At 37.9% G+C, this 13,654-nt stretch overlaps 1 protein-coding gene across 3 annotated transcripts; it reads left to right on the top strand.

The window, feature by feature from the left end:
- Positions 1-539: 539 nt before the first annotated feature.
- On the top strand, positions 540-13,051 carry LOC138363454 (dCTP pyrophosphatase 1-like). Of its 3 annotated transcripts, XR_011228084.1 has the most exons (5): positions 540-682; positions 2,838-2,932; positions 3,300-3,456; positions 5,370-8,772; positions 8,860-13,051. XR_011228084.1 is itself a non-coding variant. In XM_069322671.1 (4 exons), exons 2-4 carry the CDS (start codon positions 2,877-2,879, stop codon positions 5,646-5,648), a joined length of 492 nt encoding a protein of 163 aa, XP_069178772.1. In that variant the 5' UTR covers positions 540-682; positions 2,838-2,876; the 3' UTR covers positions 5,649-13,051. The 3 variants fall into 3 exon arrangements, 2 of the variants coding, with proteins under 2 accessions (XP_069178772.1, XP_069178773.1); XM_069322671.1 differs by having other exon boundaries at positions 5,370-13,051; XM_069322672.1 differs by lacking the exon at positions 540-682 and adding an exon at positions 771-793 and having other exon boundaries at positions 5,370-13,051.
- Positions 13,052-13,654: the final 603 nt, after the last annotated feature.

The raw sequence follows: 13,654 nt of genomic DNA, 5'->3' as shown, positions 1-13,654 counted from the left end.
CAAAGGGATAGAGTAGCTTAGGCTATTTCTACCCCCCCAGCCCATTTTCGATGTGACGATGTGCACTGAATTTTGTAACTAGCTCATCAAGACTGTAACTTGCTTAGCTAAATGAATTTTGTGATTCCCCTGAGCCCATTGTGTACCTTTGTAACCCTTTCCATTACTGCTTGCAGGATGGGTATGAGGTGCCTAATAAATTAACTAAACCAACTAAGGTTAACTAACCCATGGAACCGCTAACCCGCCGAAGCCGTATAACACCAAATAAACTGCTGAAGTTGAAAATCCAGTTTGAAAAAATCACCAGGGCAAATAGGAGGACCTTCGACGAGCCGCCGGCTACCTGTCCTCGTCGAGGCCACTAGAGAGATAGTGACCCTCAAGTAAATTTAGATAAATAAACTTTGTGAAATGTAGACAGGCTGCATATCCCTAACAAAAATGGAATTTTATAATGTGACCCATCAAGCCCCTTAATTATGTATACAGTATGACACGTGTGACGCAAAGTGAAAATTAATAATGAAATTCCACGGGCAATATCAGGTAATATAATTTATACAGAACAATTAAAATCAGTTAGGGAGAGGATAGCGCTCAAGCGGAGACTTAAAATCCCAGTGGAGCGGGTAGAGGATCAGCTGATGTCAACACAAGAGGTCCACAGCGCCACTCTGGGGTGAGTCTTGGGTGCTGCTCCTGCTGCTGCCTGGGGTGCCTGGAGTGCCTGGGGTGCCTGGGGTGCCTCACACACCTCCCGGGGCAACAACCTGCTCCACTGTTACCTCATGTATATGATGTACTGTTGATTATTGAGGGTGTTGGCAGGCGGCCCTACAGGGAGCTTTCTGCTCTCCGCGGGGTAGTGTGTCGGGCCTCTCGTGTGCTTCCTTCACTCACACCTCTGGTGCTGGTGCCTCGTGTGTGTCCCTCACACCTCTGGTGCTGGTGCCTCGTGTGTGTCCCTCACACCTCTGGTGCTGGTGCCTCGTGTGTGTCCCTCACACCTCTGGTGCTGGTGCCTCGTGTGTGTCCCTCACACCTCTGGTGCTGGTGTGTGTGTCCCTCACACTTCTGGTGCTGGTGCCTCGTGTGTGTCCCTCACACCTCTGGTGCTGGTGTGTGTGTCCCTCACACCTCTGGTGCTGGTGTGTGTCCCTCACACCTCTGGTGCTAGTGCCTCGTGTGTGTGTCCCTCACACCTCTGGTGCTAGTGTCTCATGTGTGTCCCTCACACCTGAAGGAGACCATATCGAATACTTCATTGCCAAAACTGTTAACATTCCTTCTAATCAATTTTATTGTGTACGTGCAGTAGCGATCATGTCAAACCTCTTTCTTCTGCTTGTGCTTACCAGCTTGCTATTTTTATGCAGTGTGATCCTGAATATTTTCACAATATTGGAATATGCAGCACTGGCCTGGAATCCACACCTTGTGAAGCATAAAACCAAAATTGTAAAAGTATAAAGGTTTGCAACAAGACTAGTGCCATAACTATGAGAAAAGGTAAAGGGAACTAGATTTCACAATCATGAATGAGAAAAGAAATGGTGGGGACATGATTGCAATATACAAGATACTGAGGGGAATATGATTGTAATATACTGTACAAGATACTGAGGGGAATATGATTGTAATATACTGTACAAGATACTGAGGGGAATTGACAAGGTGAACACGGACAACCTCTTTAAAGTGAGAGGAAGTAGAACGAGAGAACATAAATGGAAACTGGACATGCAAATGAGTTGAAGTGTATGGAAGTTGTGGAAATCACTTCTGTCCAAAACTTTATCAATATCAGAATCAATAAAGAATTAAAATGCTAGCATACAGTAGTTGAATTATAACACAAGAAGGCTAGTAATCAGGACATAAAGAGCTAAACCTCACTGCCCCGTAATAGTACCAGTAGGTACCTTCAGATGGTTGATTGACTGAAAATCCAGATTATCAAATAAAAAAATGAGAAGCAAAATTTTTTAATACACTAATACTTATATATACTATATGTGGGAAACCAAAGAAATTTTGACATTATTTAAGATAAGGGTCTTCCTATGCCAAATCCCGCTGACACTTCACAGATAGAGGTGTTACCCCCTCTCCCCCCAAATATTTATATTTTGATAAATCTTAAATCCAGAAAATAGAGGTTCAGATAATGGGGGGTTCCACTGTACTTATACCTGATGTTGTGGTTCATATATATGGTGTACTTTGTGTGATTGTTTGTGGGAGTATATTGATGGGTGTACCAGTATGTACACATGCTTAATAGAGTATTTGTTAATGGTGTAAAAGGAATTGAGCTTAATCTAATATTCAGAGAGAACATCATTAGAACCTCAATTATGCTTTGGTCTTTGCTCGTGACACATCATAAACTGAAAAGCTTTTGTTTGTGGTTTTAGCAATGGTGAGGGATGTGGTACAGTGTAACTTGTTGTTTTGATGAGAATTACAAATTTACATTTAAGTGTACATTACATGTACAAATATTTTGTGTGGGTTTTTACATCTGTTCATTTCAGAGCGTGTTCTGTCATTGCTGTGCAGTGGATGTACAGTACCTTGTACAATTTATGAGTTCATGAATACTGAAGCTTTAAAATGCTGTAATATTCAATACACTGTACTGTCATATTCTTACAGTCCCCCTAACGTTTTTAATAATGGAAACCTGTGCCAATGAACCTGTCGATGAATCTCTATCCATTTGTTGGGACTTTTGCGGAAAATTGTTTGTGGGGCTCTTTGTACAATGTTAAATTAACATTTTGTGTTGTTGCAGTATTGCAAACACTTACGGATATTTTGTTTAATTTCAGATTGCTATTCATTGTAGAAGCCTCACTCTCACACCAAGTATGACGCACAGTGCAGTAAATGGAACGGCCTCCAACAGCCTGGATAATGAGTTCAGGTGAACCTTCAGAGATTCATAGTGCAGTAGAACAATTCTGTATAATGTGTATGTTTCCAGCACAGATGTAGACAAACACTGAAGGAAATGATGCTCTTCAAGTACCAATTTCTTTCTTTTTAACAAATTTCTCACTTCAACTGCAACATTTTCAGTGATTTTTAACTAGGAATTCTGGTACAGTAACTCTAAAAATGAACACCATAATGTGTATGGGGAATAAGGTGCTGAATGATGCTGCATATGTTTATAATTTTTTCTAAATTTTGTCATGTAATGTTCATTTGTTCATTCCGAGTTAATTTCACTTGTGAATGCTTTATTGTGTAAAATATTTCCTTTTTTCATGCAATATATTTTTCTCTAGATTCTCATCTGATCTCAGCTTGGAAGACATTCGTTCTGACCAACATAAGTTTTGTGAGGAGCGTAATTGGTCACAGTTCCATCCTCCACGTAATGTTCTGCTGGCGCTTGTAGGGGAAGTCGGGGAGCTGTCTGAGCTCTTCCAGTGGCGGGGTGAGGTAAGACGCGCTTCATGCCTTATGCTTTTACGCTTTATAAGTGCTCTCTATTTTCTTATTCTAGCAATCTGAAATTTTATTATAAATATAAGGAAATTAATCTTATACTGTACAATAATTTGTGATATTTGAGTAAGGAGTTAGAGAGTTATTATTGATTTTATGAGGTCTAAGTCGTGGCCTGGCACTGGAACTCTTGTGATTTATCAGTGCTTTACATAAACATTGAACTGTTTAAATGTGTTGCTACTAGTATTTATGGTGGACTAAATTCCATTTATATAGTACTCTACCACTAACAGGAGGGAAGTTATGATTCTTTTGCATGTTGTGTATACTGCAATGTATATTGCTACTCACACTTTGGCTGTGATTTTTTTATCCTAGAAGAAAAATAACTGCACTATATATTGAAGAACATGGCCATATACTGTACTGTGATATTCAACAGCATTCCCTTACCTCTTTTATGTGTGATACCAAGTTCCTGTCAAATATAGAGTTAGGGCTCAAAAACAAATATTTGTTTTCTAGTTTTATTATTGTTTAATAAAAATTCATGGTAATTTCATACCTGCTATTACAGTTTCTTAATAAAATATTCATATGACCTATTCTATAATAGAAACAAAATGCCCCTACCTATTCAATACCAGGCTGACTGTGTTTCTAAACCATAGAATGTCATCAAAATACAGAAAAGTTGCTATATTAATAAGCGTAATTTACTTTTAGAGAAAATACAACCAAAAAGCCATTATTCAGAGTATATTTCTGTAGTATCATGGCCCATAAAAATGTAAATAAATACATGTACACACTGGCTGTCACCTGCAAGTAGCCTGTAATAAGCTTGTAACGTTCAGTTATGTTACGTTGTTGGGTTGATTAGATACACAGTGTTTAGTGAATTTCATATTTATTTAGTAGTCCTGGATACAGCAGTGTCGTAGACATTGAGACGAAGCCTGGAGCAGAGCAGAGAGCTGAGTGAGGCCGGAGTCGTGGAGCTCTATGCAGGAGAGCGTGGCAGCTCGATTGGGAATTGCGAGTGTCTGAACTCGGGAAGCGAGAGCGTTGTAGCTGGATGCGGTCGTAGTCTGCTGTCTGCTCTGTGTCAATGCTGTAGCGTCTTGGGTCGATTAGAACTGCCCACGCCGAGCACTACATTCTTGACTGGAGATTGTACTTGTTTGCTATTCTCAAATCGCTGGCTTATATACGGTTACTACACCTCACAGTAAGATAGGAGGGTGGAAAAACCGTTACCTGTAAATAGGGATAGGATTATAGCTTGTGTAATTAGTTATGCCATTAAAATGATGAGATAATGGGGCGAGTATAGGTTTACTCGCTACAAGCTGTACTTTGTTTAAAGAACACGAGTCAATAACTAGGAGAAACAAATTTTACAGAAGAGTTGAAAAAAATATATATTATCAAGCTTGTGAATCTACACCATTGTGCATAATGTTTCTGTAACAAATTTACATATCATTTTTGGATGGAGGAGTGTATGATGCTGCTTGCTGGTGGCAGTCGGTGTAAGTATTCAAACAAAGGGTGTAGGTTCTGTAAGACTTTGAGTTTTACGTTTGAATCGATGCCGGTCATTCAGGGTTGTGTCGATTATGCTTCAGTGATTCCCAAGGACCTTAATGACCCTTCAGGAACTGTTTGAAAGGTTTCTTATGGTTGCGGTTGCGACAATATGTCATCCTGCCTATCTACATTACCTGGTCTTTTATACACAGTTAGTCTTAATTTAGGGAGCAGCAGATTTGCTCAGAAAGGTGCTCATCATGTAACTTAAGTATTATTGTCAACTTCAAGACTACAGATAATAATAATTTAGAAGATAAAAATTGTGCTTTATAAGGTACATTGTAGTCATCTTATGCTCTGATATTTAGGTAACGAGAGGCCTGCCAGATTTCACGGCGCAAGAGAAAGTGCGAGTTGGAGAGGAATTGAGTGACGTGTTGATCTACTTAGTGGACCTCGCTGAACAGTGCCACATTGACCTACCTGCAGCTGTCAAAGACAAAATGAAGAAAAATGCTGTGAAGTACCCAGTCCAGCGGGTGTCGGGAAGAAGTGACAAATACAATGTTTATCCTGATAACAAGCCAGAGACGAGTGATGTTGGAGACATACAGCGAGAGAGGGAGGAGGGGGATGGCAGTGAATAATTCACACCTTGACTTTAACATTTCATTCATTTACCTAGATTCTCATTAGTTTATAATTTCACATGTGTATTTTTTTACTTTCTCTAGTAAGTCTAGGTGTGTAAGATGAGAAAAATATGGAAGCCAGAATGAATTGAAAGGTTGGCTGTCAGAAGTGCTGGGGCAAGAGACTGCTTTTTATAGTATATATAGAATTATCCTCATCACGTATTACCTCATTACATTATGTAAGTTGATGGGTTGCATGTTTTGAGGTGGAGGAAAGGCAGGGCTGGGGAGTTAGTTAAATGATTCTAAATAAGATAATGTTTAACTGATTATTTACTGTATGCATAATATTTTGCCTACATATGAACAAGCTTCATCTCCGTACTCATACAAACTCGTATTCTCCTCAGCATAACAAGATGTACATATAAGTAAACTGTTGGCTTGCTTAGAATTGTTGGAGTTTAATGTACAGTATAACCCTGGAAGAGAATGCTCTAGCTTATTTATGTTCATATTGCAGTTAACCAGAATAGCAAAATTTGTTTTGATGTTTTGTATATTTGATTGGCATTAGTCATTCTTAAAAATGATTGAGAATTGAGAAGTATGATAGAATTATAGATGTTCTTCGATGGGTTTTTCAATGTTGTGATTAAAGAAAATATGCAGCCGAGATTAACAGATGTACATCTGATTGGTTATGATATGTGAGTTTATAATAATGAGAAATGGAAGGTACACTTAAAGAGTGTTGTGAATTTTGATGGAAGAACTCAGTGGACATAGAGAGTGCTCTAAGCTTTGATGATGAAAAGATTTATCTGGAGAGGAAGAGAGCTGAAAGAGCCTGTTCCTAAAATACTATAGTACTGGAGATATTTATGGTTGCAATATATTGCCTTGATGTAACTTGGTTGGTTAGAAAGTTGAACACCAAGAACTGGAAAAAGGAGTGAGACGAGTGCACTAGGGAAGAGTAAACAGTAATCTATACAGTATATATTTTGTCGTATCTACTATGATACGTCGTATCTACTAAAGTGTGCAGTGAACATTGTTTACTGTGCAGTCTTCAGCTGGTCAGTCACATTATGGAGGCATTCTCAGGGCTCCCTTGTAGTGACATTAAGCATTTTACATCCTCCACTGCATACCTCCTCCCACCATCCCTCTATATTTTTGTATTGATTTAAAACACTCAAAGATGATCCTGCAACTTACTCAGACCGTTACTAGTGTGGTCAGTTCTTGTCAGGTGTGCAGTGCACACTGTGCTTCACAAATGTAGTCGCTAGTTTTCTCTTATGGGCATTTTTATTGTTAAGCTTTTAAGTCAATTTGTCAGATATTTAGTTCATAAATGGGCAAATTATGTCAGAAATACCTAGCAAAAGGAAAATGTTTAGATTTTCATTACTTGAAAGATCAGATCTTCATTTGACAAATTTAAGAAAGTTTCTTGATACTGTATTAATTAAAATTTAGGTAAGTGAAAAGCAGCTTAAAGGAATGGAATAAAAAATATCTTGGATTATCCATACAAGAATGCACAAACCATTACCAAAAGAATCTATAAAAATTGTAAATGCTGCAGTATGTAAAGTATTTATAAAGACATCTACAGGCGTTATTGTATACATGGATGGGTCAAAGCTGGTACAGTATATATAAAATTTGAAGGGATTTTAGTACAAATTATGATAATATTGATTTGGTGAACCGTAAATACTGTAGTGGTGAAGAGTAGAGTAAACATTGTAATTGTTAATCATGGTTTTTTTTAGGTTACACCCACCAAACACACACCGAAACTACGACGTTGGTACAACGTTCGAACAAGTTTTAACACCTCCTAATCAGTTATAACAACCAATATAGCAAGTTGTAACAACATTCTAATACGTCACAAACATGTTAAGCCAAGATGTAACAACTTTATTACAAGTTGTAACAAGCGGAAAATAGAGACAGTTACGGTTTGTGTTTCTAGGGCAGTCCCCCAATAAGAGTACAATGTGTGGACTCCAAGTACAGAGACTGGAAGTGTGTGTATGTTGACCCTTTGTTGGGTGTGGAGCCATTGGTGGGTGTGGAGCCACTGTCTCACACAGTCACAGAATGTAAGTCAGGAGGGTGCATCGTTCTCATTTGGTTGGATATTTAAGGAAACATAAAAGTGGAAAGTGAAGTAAGATGGCAGCAAAAGCAAGGAAGTAATACAGTACTGAAATAAAGTGTAACCAAAAAATAGGATTTGTGACAATATGTTTCATAGTTGCAAAGTATTATTCATCATATGAGACAATTAAAAAAAAAAGAATTGAACAGTTGCTTCAAAGAAAAAATGTGATTTAAAATGTGTGTGTGTGTGTATTGAATGAGAAGTGACGTGCGAGTATGACTATAAAATATAATTCCGAATTTCAACAGTACAGTACCTTCATAGTAGATACTACAGTAACTTCACTGCATATAGATAGGAGAGATATAATAAAGAGTATAAATTAGATGACAAAGCTTCTTGTTCTCTTAATTTGCCACCCCCATAAAAAAATTCAACTTTTTTTTTTCCTAACCAGAAACGTTTGAATCCAAGAACCCAAATAACCTGTCACAGCTGATACATGAAGTATCAATATTACCGTTCTTTAATTTTTACTAATACATTTCATTTTGTATGGATTGGACAATTCCATTGTCCAATGGAATAGGATGGATTAGTTAAGAGACGAGTTGACAGTCAAAATGCAGAAAACATTAGGTAAAACTTTTTAGTTTGTTTGCAAGTACTGAATGGATATGATGTGTTGTGGTGTGGATATGTGGGTATATACAAATGATTAAGAACATGCCTGTATATGAGTAATATAAATCTATTATGTATTTGATTACACCCAATTCTTTAAAACACACGTTGTTATGAAAAGTCTGTGGAAAAGATTAATAACTATTAGATGTCTATGTATAGTTTGCTTGAAGGATATCTTTCTTATGATTGGGGTTGGAAGTTACCCATTAATAATTTTTTCTTGTCCTGTACTTTATGGTTGTATCTTTGGTGGTACATGGCATAGTTCAAGTACCCGGACTAGTATTGTAGATGTCATGGTTCAAGTACTGAGGGTAGTACAGGGTTCAAGTACGGAGGGTAGTACATGGTTTAAGTACCGAGGGTAGTACATGATTCAAGTACTGAGGGTAGTATACGGTTCAAGGATAGTACATGATTCAAGTACTGAGGGTAGTACATGCTACGGTCTAATTGTGTTGGGTAAATACCTTGGCTAAAATACAGGTGTTTGATTTGTTTTCACCTTCCCACAGTGGCATTTTAAGTGTTGTGCATTATTTGCAGGAGAACAAACCATTGTAAAAATATCACACATCATCACCTAACTTTTCTTTTGCCTGAAATAGAACCATAGCGACACAGTTTTAGTATTGGTTACTGTGTCGTTGTCTCGGTCGCACTGTATTCCCAACTTAAAGCAGCACATCTACTGAACATCAAAACTAAACAAATAAATTGTCTTCATTTTCAACTCGAGTTAAGTGAAAAAATTTAATTGGTTATTACGGTTAATTATTTTAGCATTTTTTTTTTTAGCTATTGCTGAAAATGGATCATACATTCTACTGAATGTCATACTACAACTACCTACATACTACATAGGCCTAGGCCACAGTTGACATTAATGTGTCAGCTTGAATGATCAAATCACTATCAATAATTTCAGTCATATGGTGCCACATACTGTGCTTGGTTATTTAATTAGTCGATCAGTAAATCACAAAAATTAAGCACTCATACTAGGTATGTACCCATTCAAAGGAGTATTTAGTATATAAAATGAAAATGGGTTGTTGAGACTACTAGTAGACAAAGTGTACGTGGGCTTCCAGGTGAGCCTGAAAAGTCTCCTATCCCCATGACTTTCCTCCTCTTACCAAAACAGGACGTAATAAATGTCTGGCTAGGTTATGTATTGGCCCCACATGAACTTGCGGACACTTTAATGGAACAGAGACCTGCTGCTTTCACAACTGCCCTGTTCCACTAATAGTCACACACCTTGCAGAATGTGCAGATTTTAAAAAAATATGGCTTTCTACAGTGTTCCTTCGAGCTGTCTGTCCCACGCTAAAATCCTCAGTGAATGTGATTAGTTTGACATCACTCATCTTGCACCTTTTTGCATTTGTATTGGCATCATAATGTTTCATAGGAACACTTGAATGTTCTGTAATGCAGTGCTATATAGCTTTTTGGGTTTAATGATTTTCTTTTGATAATTATATATTTCCAGGCAGGTCATGCCAGGAAGCAGATGAGCAGGTAGAGGCATAATCAGACAGGCCAGGTACACATGGGCTTCCAGGAAAGCCAGGTGTACATGGGCTTCCAGGAAAGCCAGGTGTACATGGGGTTCCAGGCAGGCCAGGTGTACATGGGCTTCCTGACAGGCCAGGTGTACATGGGCTTCCAGGCAGGCCAGGTGCACATGAGATTCCAGGTAAGCCATGGGCATATGGGCTTCCACGCGTCAGGTATACATGACTCCCAGGCAATCCAACTGAACATGAGGTACCAGATAGGTCAATGTGTATATGGGCTTGAAAACAGGCCAGGTGCGCATGAGCTTCTAGATAAGTTCGATACACATGGGCTTCCAAGCAGATTTGGCAATGAAATAAATTACAACTACAGTGCTGATGAACAAAGACAAAATTTTTGTTTTGTTTCACTAAAAATTCAGTACAGTATAAAGATTTAATATTTTTGTATTATTTTGCAATCATTTTTGTTCCTTGAATCATTACGTTCTGTATTAGGTTCTCCTTCCAATAAATATTAGGCTTACTATAAGGCCATTTAAATATGTAACTGGAAAATTTGTAAATATTCTGGATTCGTGTCCAAATGGGCTACATTTGGGCTGTAGAAACTATGAAATGGTGTTAAGGTATGATGTAGCAATTCTTGGGATGGCTAGTGTGACCGAGGGACCACACTGAGATGAGTAAAATGTTGCTTACTCACACTTTCTCCTTTGGCTAAAATTTATGTGCTCTTCACAGAACATTTCCAGAACCTTTTTTTAGTGACATGTATAATCATGTTTGCTACTTCTAAACAGTTAAGGATAATTTTATATTAAGAATGTTGTGAACTATTTGTTATTAAATATCTTGCACTATTTTTAATTCAAACTAATGTATGCCATGATTTTGTCAGCTTATATATTTAACTATGCATAGAACATTTTGAATATCCTCACCAAATTGAGCCGAGAGTCTCTATGAGCTAGAGTTTTGTTTTGGTTGAGATTATGTTGTGAGAAGCTTTTCTGAGCAAGCTCTTGTCGGCAGCTTCCCTGGCCTATTTCCAAGTTACTCTAGACCCAAGGAGGCAAGTGGATAGTTTGCTGCTATCCTTTGATTTACACATCTGGAGAAATTTAATCTGCTGTATTGTCATATCTTGATATTTCATTTGTGGGCATCCACAAGTCAAGTCTGGCCCCGGGCCGGGCTTGGGGAGTAGAAGAATTCCCAGAACCCCATCAACCAGGTATCAACCAGGTATTCTCTATTGATAGTCTAGTCACCAGTATAAGGTGGCCTAGAGGGCTTTGCAGTGTTTTGTAGTTATCTTTCCTTTTGGAAGATGTTTTGATGTCTTTGCCCTCATTGTCTGGTGAACAACACCTTATAAGTTAGCACTCTTAGATCCTCCTCTTTAATGTTTTAGATTAGATTTCTCCTTGGCTTCTAAGCTAAAACATTTTTTCTGTGGAGAGCCCCTTCAGCTTCCCAGAGCCACACTGGGCTGATGTGTATATACTGGTATTACACACACACTGTGTGTGTGTAATATATACACATCAGCCCGGTATATCTCCGGGAAGCCTCTGGGTCTCGCCCAGAAAATGGCGCTTCGTTACATTCAACGCTGTTTTTTTTTTTAACATGCTTGTTCCATTTTTAACATTTGCCACTGGAATCTTCCTGGTCTTTGAAAATCATCCTGGACTGACTTCTCATTTTTGAGTCTCCATCTATGGAGGATGTCACCTTTAAAGGGGCATGCCGTCTTACCATAGCTTCAAATTCTTGTGTTGGTGGATTGCATGCTTGTATTCAGCAATTTATTAGGCTGGAACCTCTACCATTCTATTTTGTTAAGAATGTATTGGGTCTGATCCATTGTGGGGCAATCATTATTTAGGCTTAGCTTGTATTTGTATGGGCTGCACCATACTTTTTCCTGTGGCAGCTCATCAGTATTACCTTGACTTACTGTTATTCTGGCTTGTCCTAAAGTTCTGCAGTTTATTTTCTTGTTTTAAAACTAAATTATCACAAATCTAGTTTTGGGTTAGATGGGTGGTTAAACCGAGTCAGTCCTACACCTAATCCCAAACATTTCCCACATTTTCGTCACCATTGCATCATGTCGGGGGTGACTGCTATCAATATAACATCATCCTTTGTCTTGCCCCAGGCTTCCCCAACACACAATGTATTAGTGCAATGGAGGAGGAACTTGCTCAGTAATAAAGCATTTATTGACATGAAACACCCCTTTCTGAACGCTACCTTGGTGGCTACCCATTTGCGTCCTACAAGTTCTGCTATATCTAAGATTTATAAAGTGCAGCATAAAGTGGGTAATGCTTTGTTGTGTGCTTGTACTTGCCTTGGGAGGCAATTGAGGTAGTTGGTGATGGTTCTCTTATTTTTGTATCTTTAGATGAAGCTTTTACAATTTTTGAATTTCCAAGATTCACTTGGAGAGAATTGTGGGTGATGTGAAGTGTTTGTGTTATAGCAAACATTTTACCTTCTGCTGGATTGAAGTATGCTCTCTATCAAGCTCCCTGGCCCATTTATATCTGGGACAAGAAATTACAATGGTACTGTCCTTGTTTTCCTCAGTCTAGAGTAATGCAGTGCCCGGTGATTACTGGTGGTTATCAACATCAGTGCATTAGGCTAAGGGAGCAGCCGAAATACAGCTCAAAAGGGAGCCATTATGTCACTTGATTTTTTTACAGCTCTTATTTTGTCTTGCACTTTTGCTATTAATGTAATTGTATAGAGGAGATGTCTGGTATAATTGTTTCTAATTTAAAATTGACAAGTATTTTCTGATGATAATTTCATTAGTGATGCATAAAGTCCTCATATTTTTGTATTTTTTTAGGCAAGTTTTTAGCTGTAAATGATTTTGGTTTAATTTTTTGTTTAATATTTTCTAATGGAGCTTGTAATGAAGATTAAGACTTGGGGTGTCAATGTTGGTCTGCTGCATTTTTTGAGAAATGTTATTTGGCAGCAACTTTGAGCTATGCATATCCATTTAGTAATGTTGAAATTCATATATGGATGCAATAAATAATTAAAAAGAATTTGTTTTGTTGTTTGTTTTTCCAGGATAAGGTCTCTAGGGGGGGGGGGGCATGGGGAAAAAGGAGCTACTATATATATAAAAGATAGTCAAAATGTTTTCAATGAAAATTAGGGGAAGGTGAAAGGAGCATATCTTAGTACTGTATGCTGAGTATAAAGTATGTTACCCCTCACTTAAATTACCATTTCGTTGTCCTACAAATACCATAATGAATTTGCTGTTTGTAGTCAGTTACTTTTGTCTGTAGTGGTAGTAAGAAATGATTGACTGGAGATCCAGTGAGATTTCATATGAAAAAATAGAAAAATATATATAAATTCAGGAAAACTTGGCCTATTAGGCAAATTGGGCCTTGCATAGTAGGCTGAATACTTCTTTCTGGCTACTAGGTACAACATTTATATAATATATATATATACCTCTACCTTTAAATCAAACAGAATGTTTGTACTGTAACTCTGCAACTATGTATGTACTTTTCCTAAATAAATTATTATTATTATTATTAAGGGTGATAGACAGGAGGCACTGAACTACAGGCTAGTTTCCCCTAACTTGCTTAGCATGCAAGATGATGGAGAAGATTGTGCAAAAAAAGCTA

Source organism: Procambarus clarkii, chromosome 11 (assembly GCF_040958095.1).
Source record: "Procambarus clarkii isolate CNS0578487 chromosome 11, FALCON_Pclarkii_2.0, whole genome shotgun sequence".
Taxonomy (NCBI): Eukaryota; Metazoa; Arthropoda; class Malacostraca; order Decapoda; family Cambaridae; genus Procambarus; species Procambarus clarkii.
Note: the sequence above shows the minus strand (reverse complement) of the source record. Positions and strands in the feature narration are given on the sequence as shown.

Excerpts from the sequence above, each read along its gene's own strand:
- LOC138363454 (XM_069322671.1), top strand. The coding sequence starts at position 2,877 with ATGACGCACAGTGCAGTAAATGGAACGGCCTCCAACAGCCTGGATAAT. Across the intron at positions 2,933-3,299 it reads AGCCTGGATAATGAGTTCAG|ATTCTCATCTGATCTCAGCT; the intron begins GTGAACCTTCAG and ends ATTTTTCTCTAG. Across the intron at positions 3,457-5,369 it reads TCTTCCAGTGGCGGGGTGAG|GTAACGAGAGGCCTGCCAGA; the intron begins GTAAGACGCGCT and ends TCTGATATTTAG.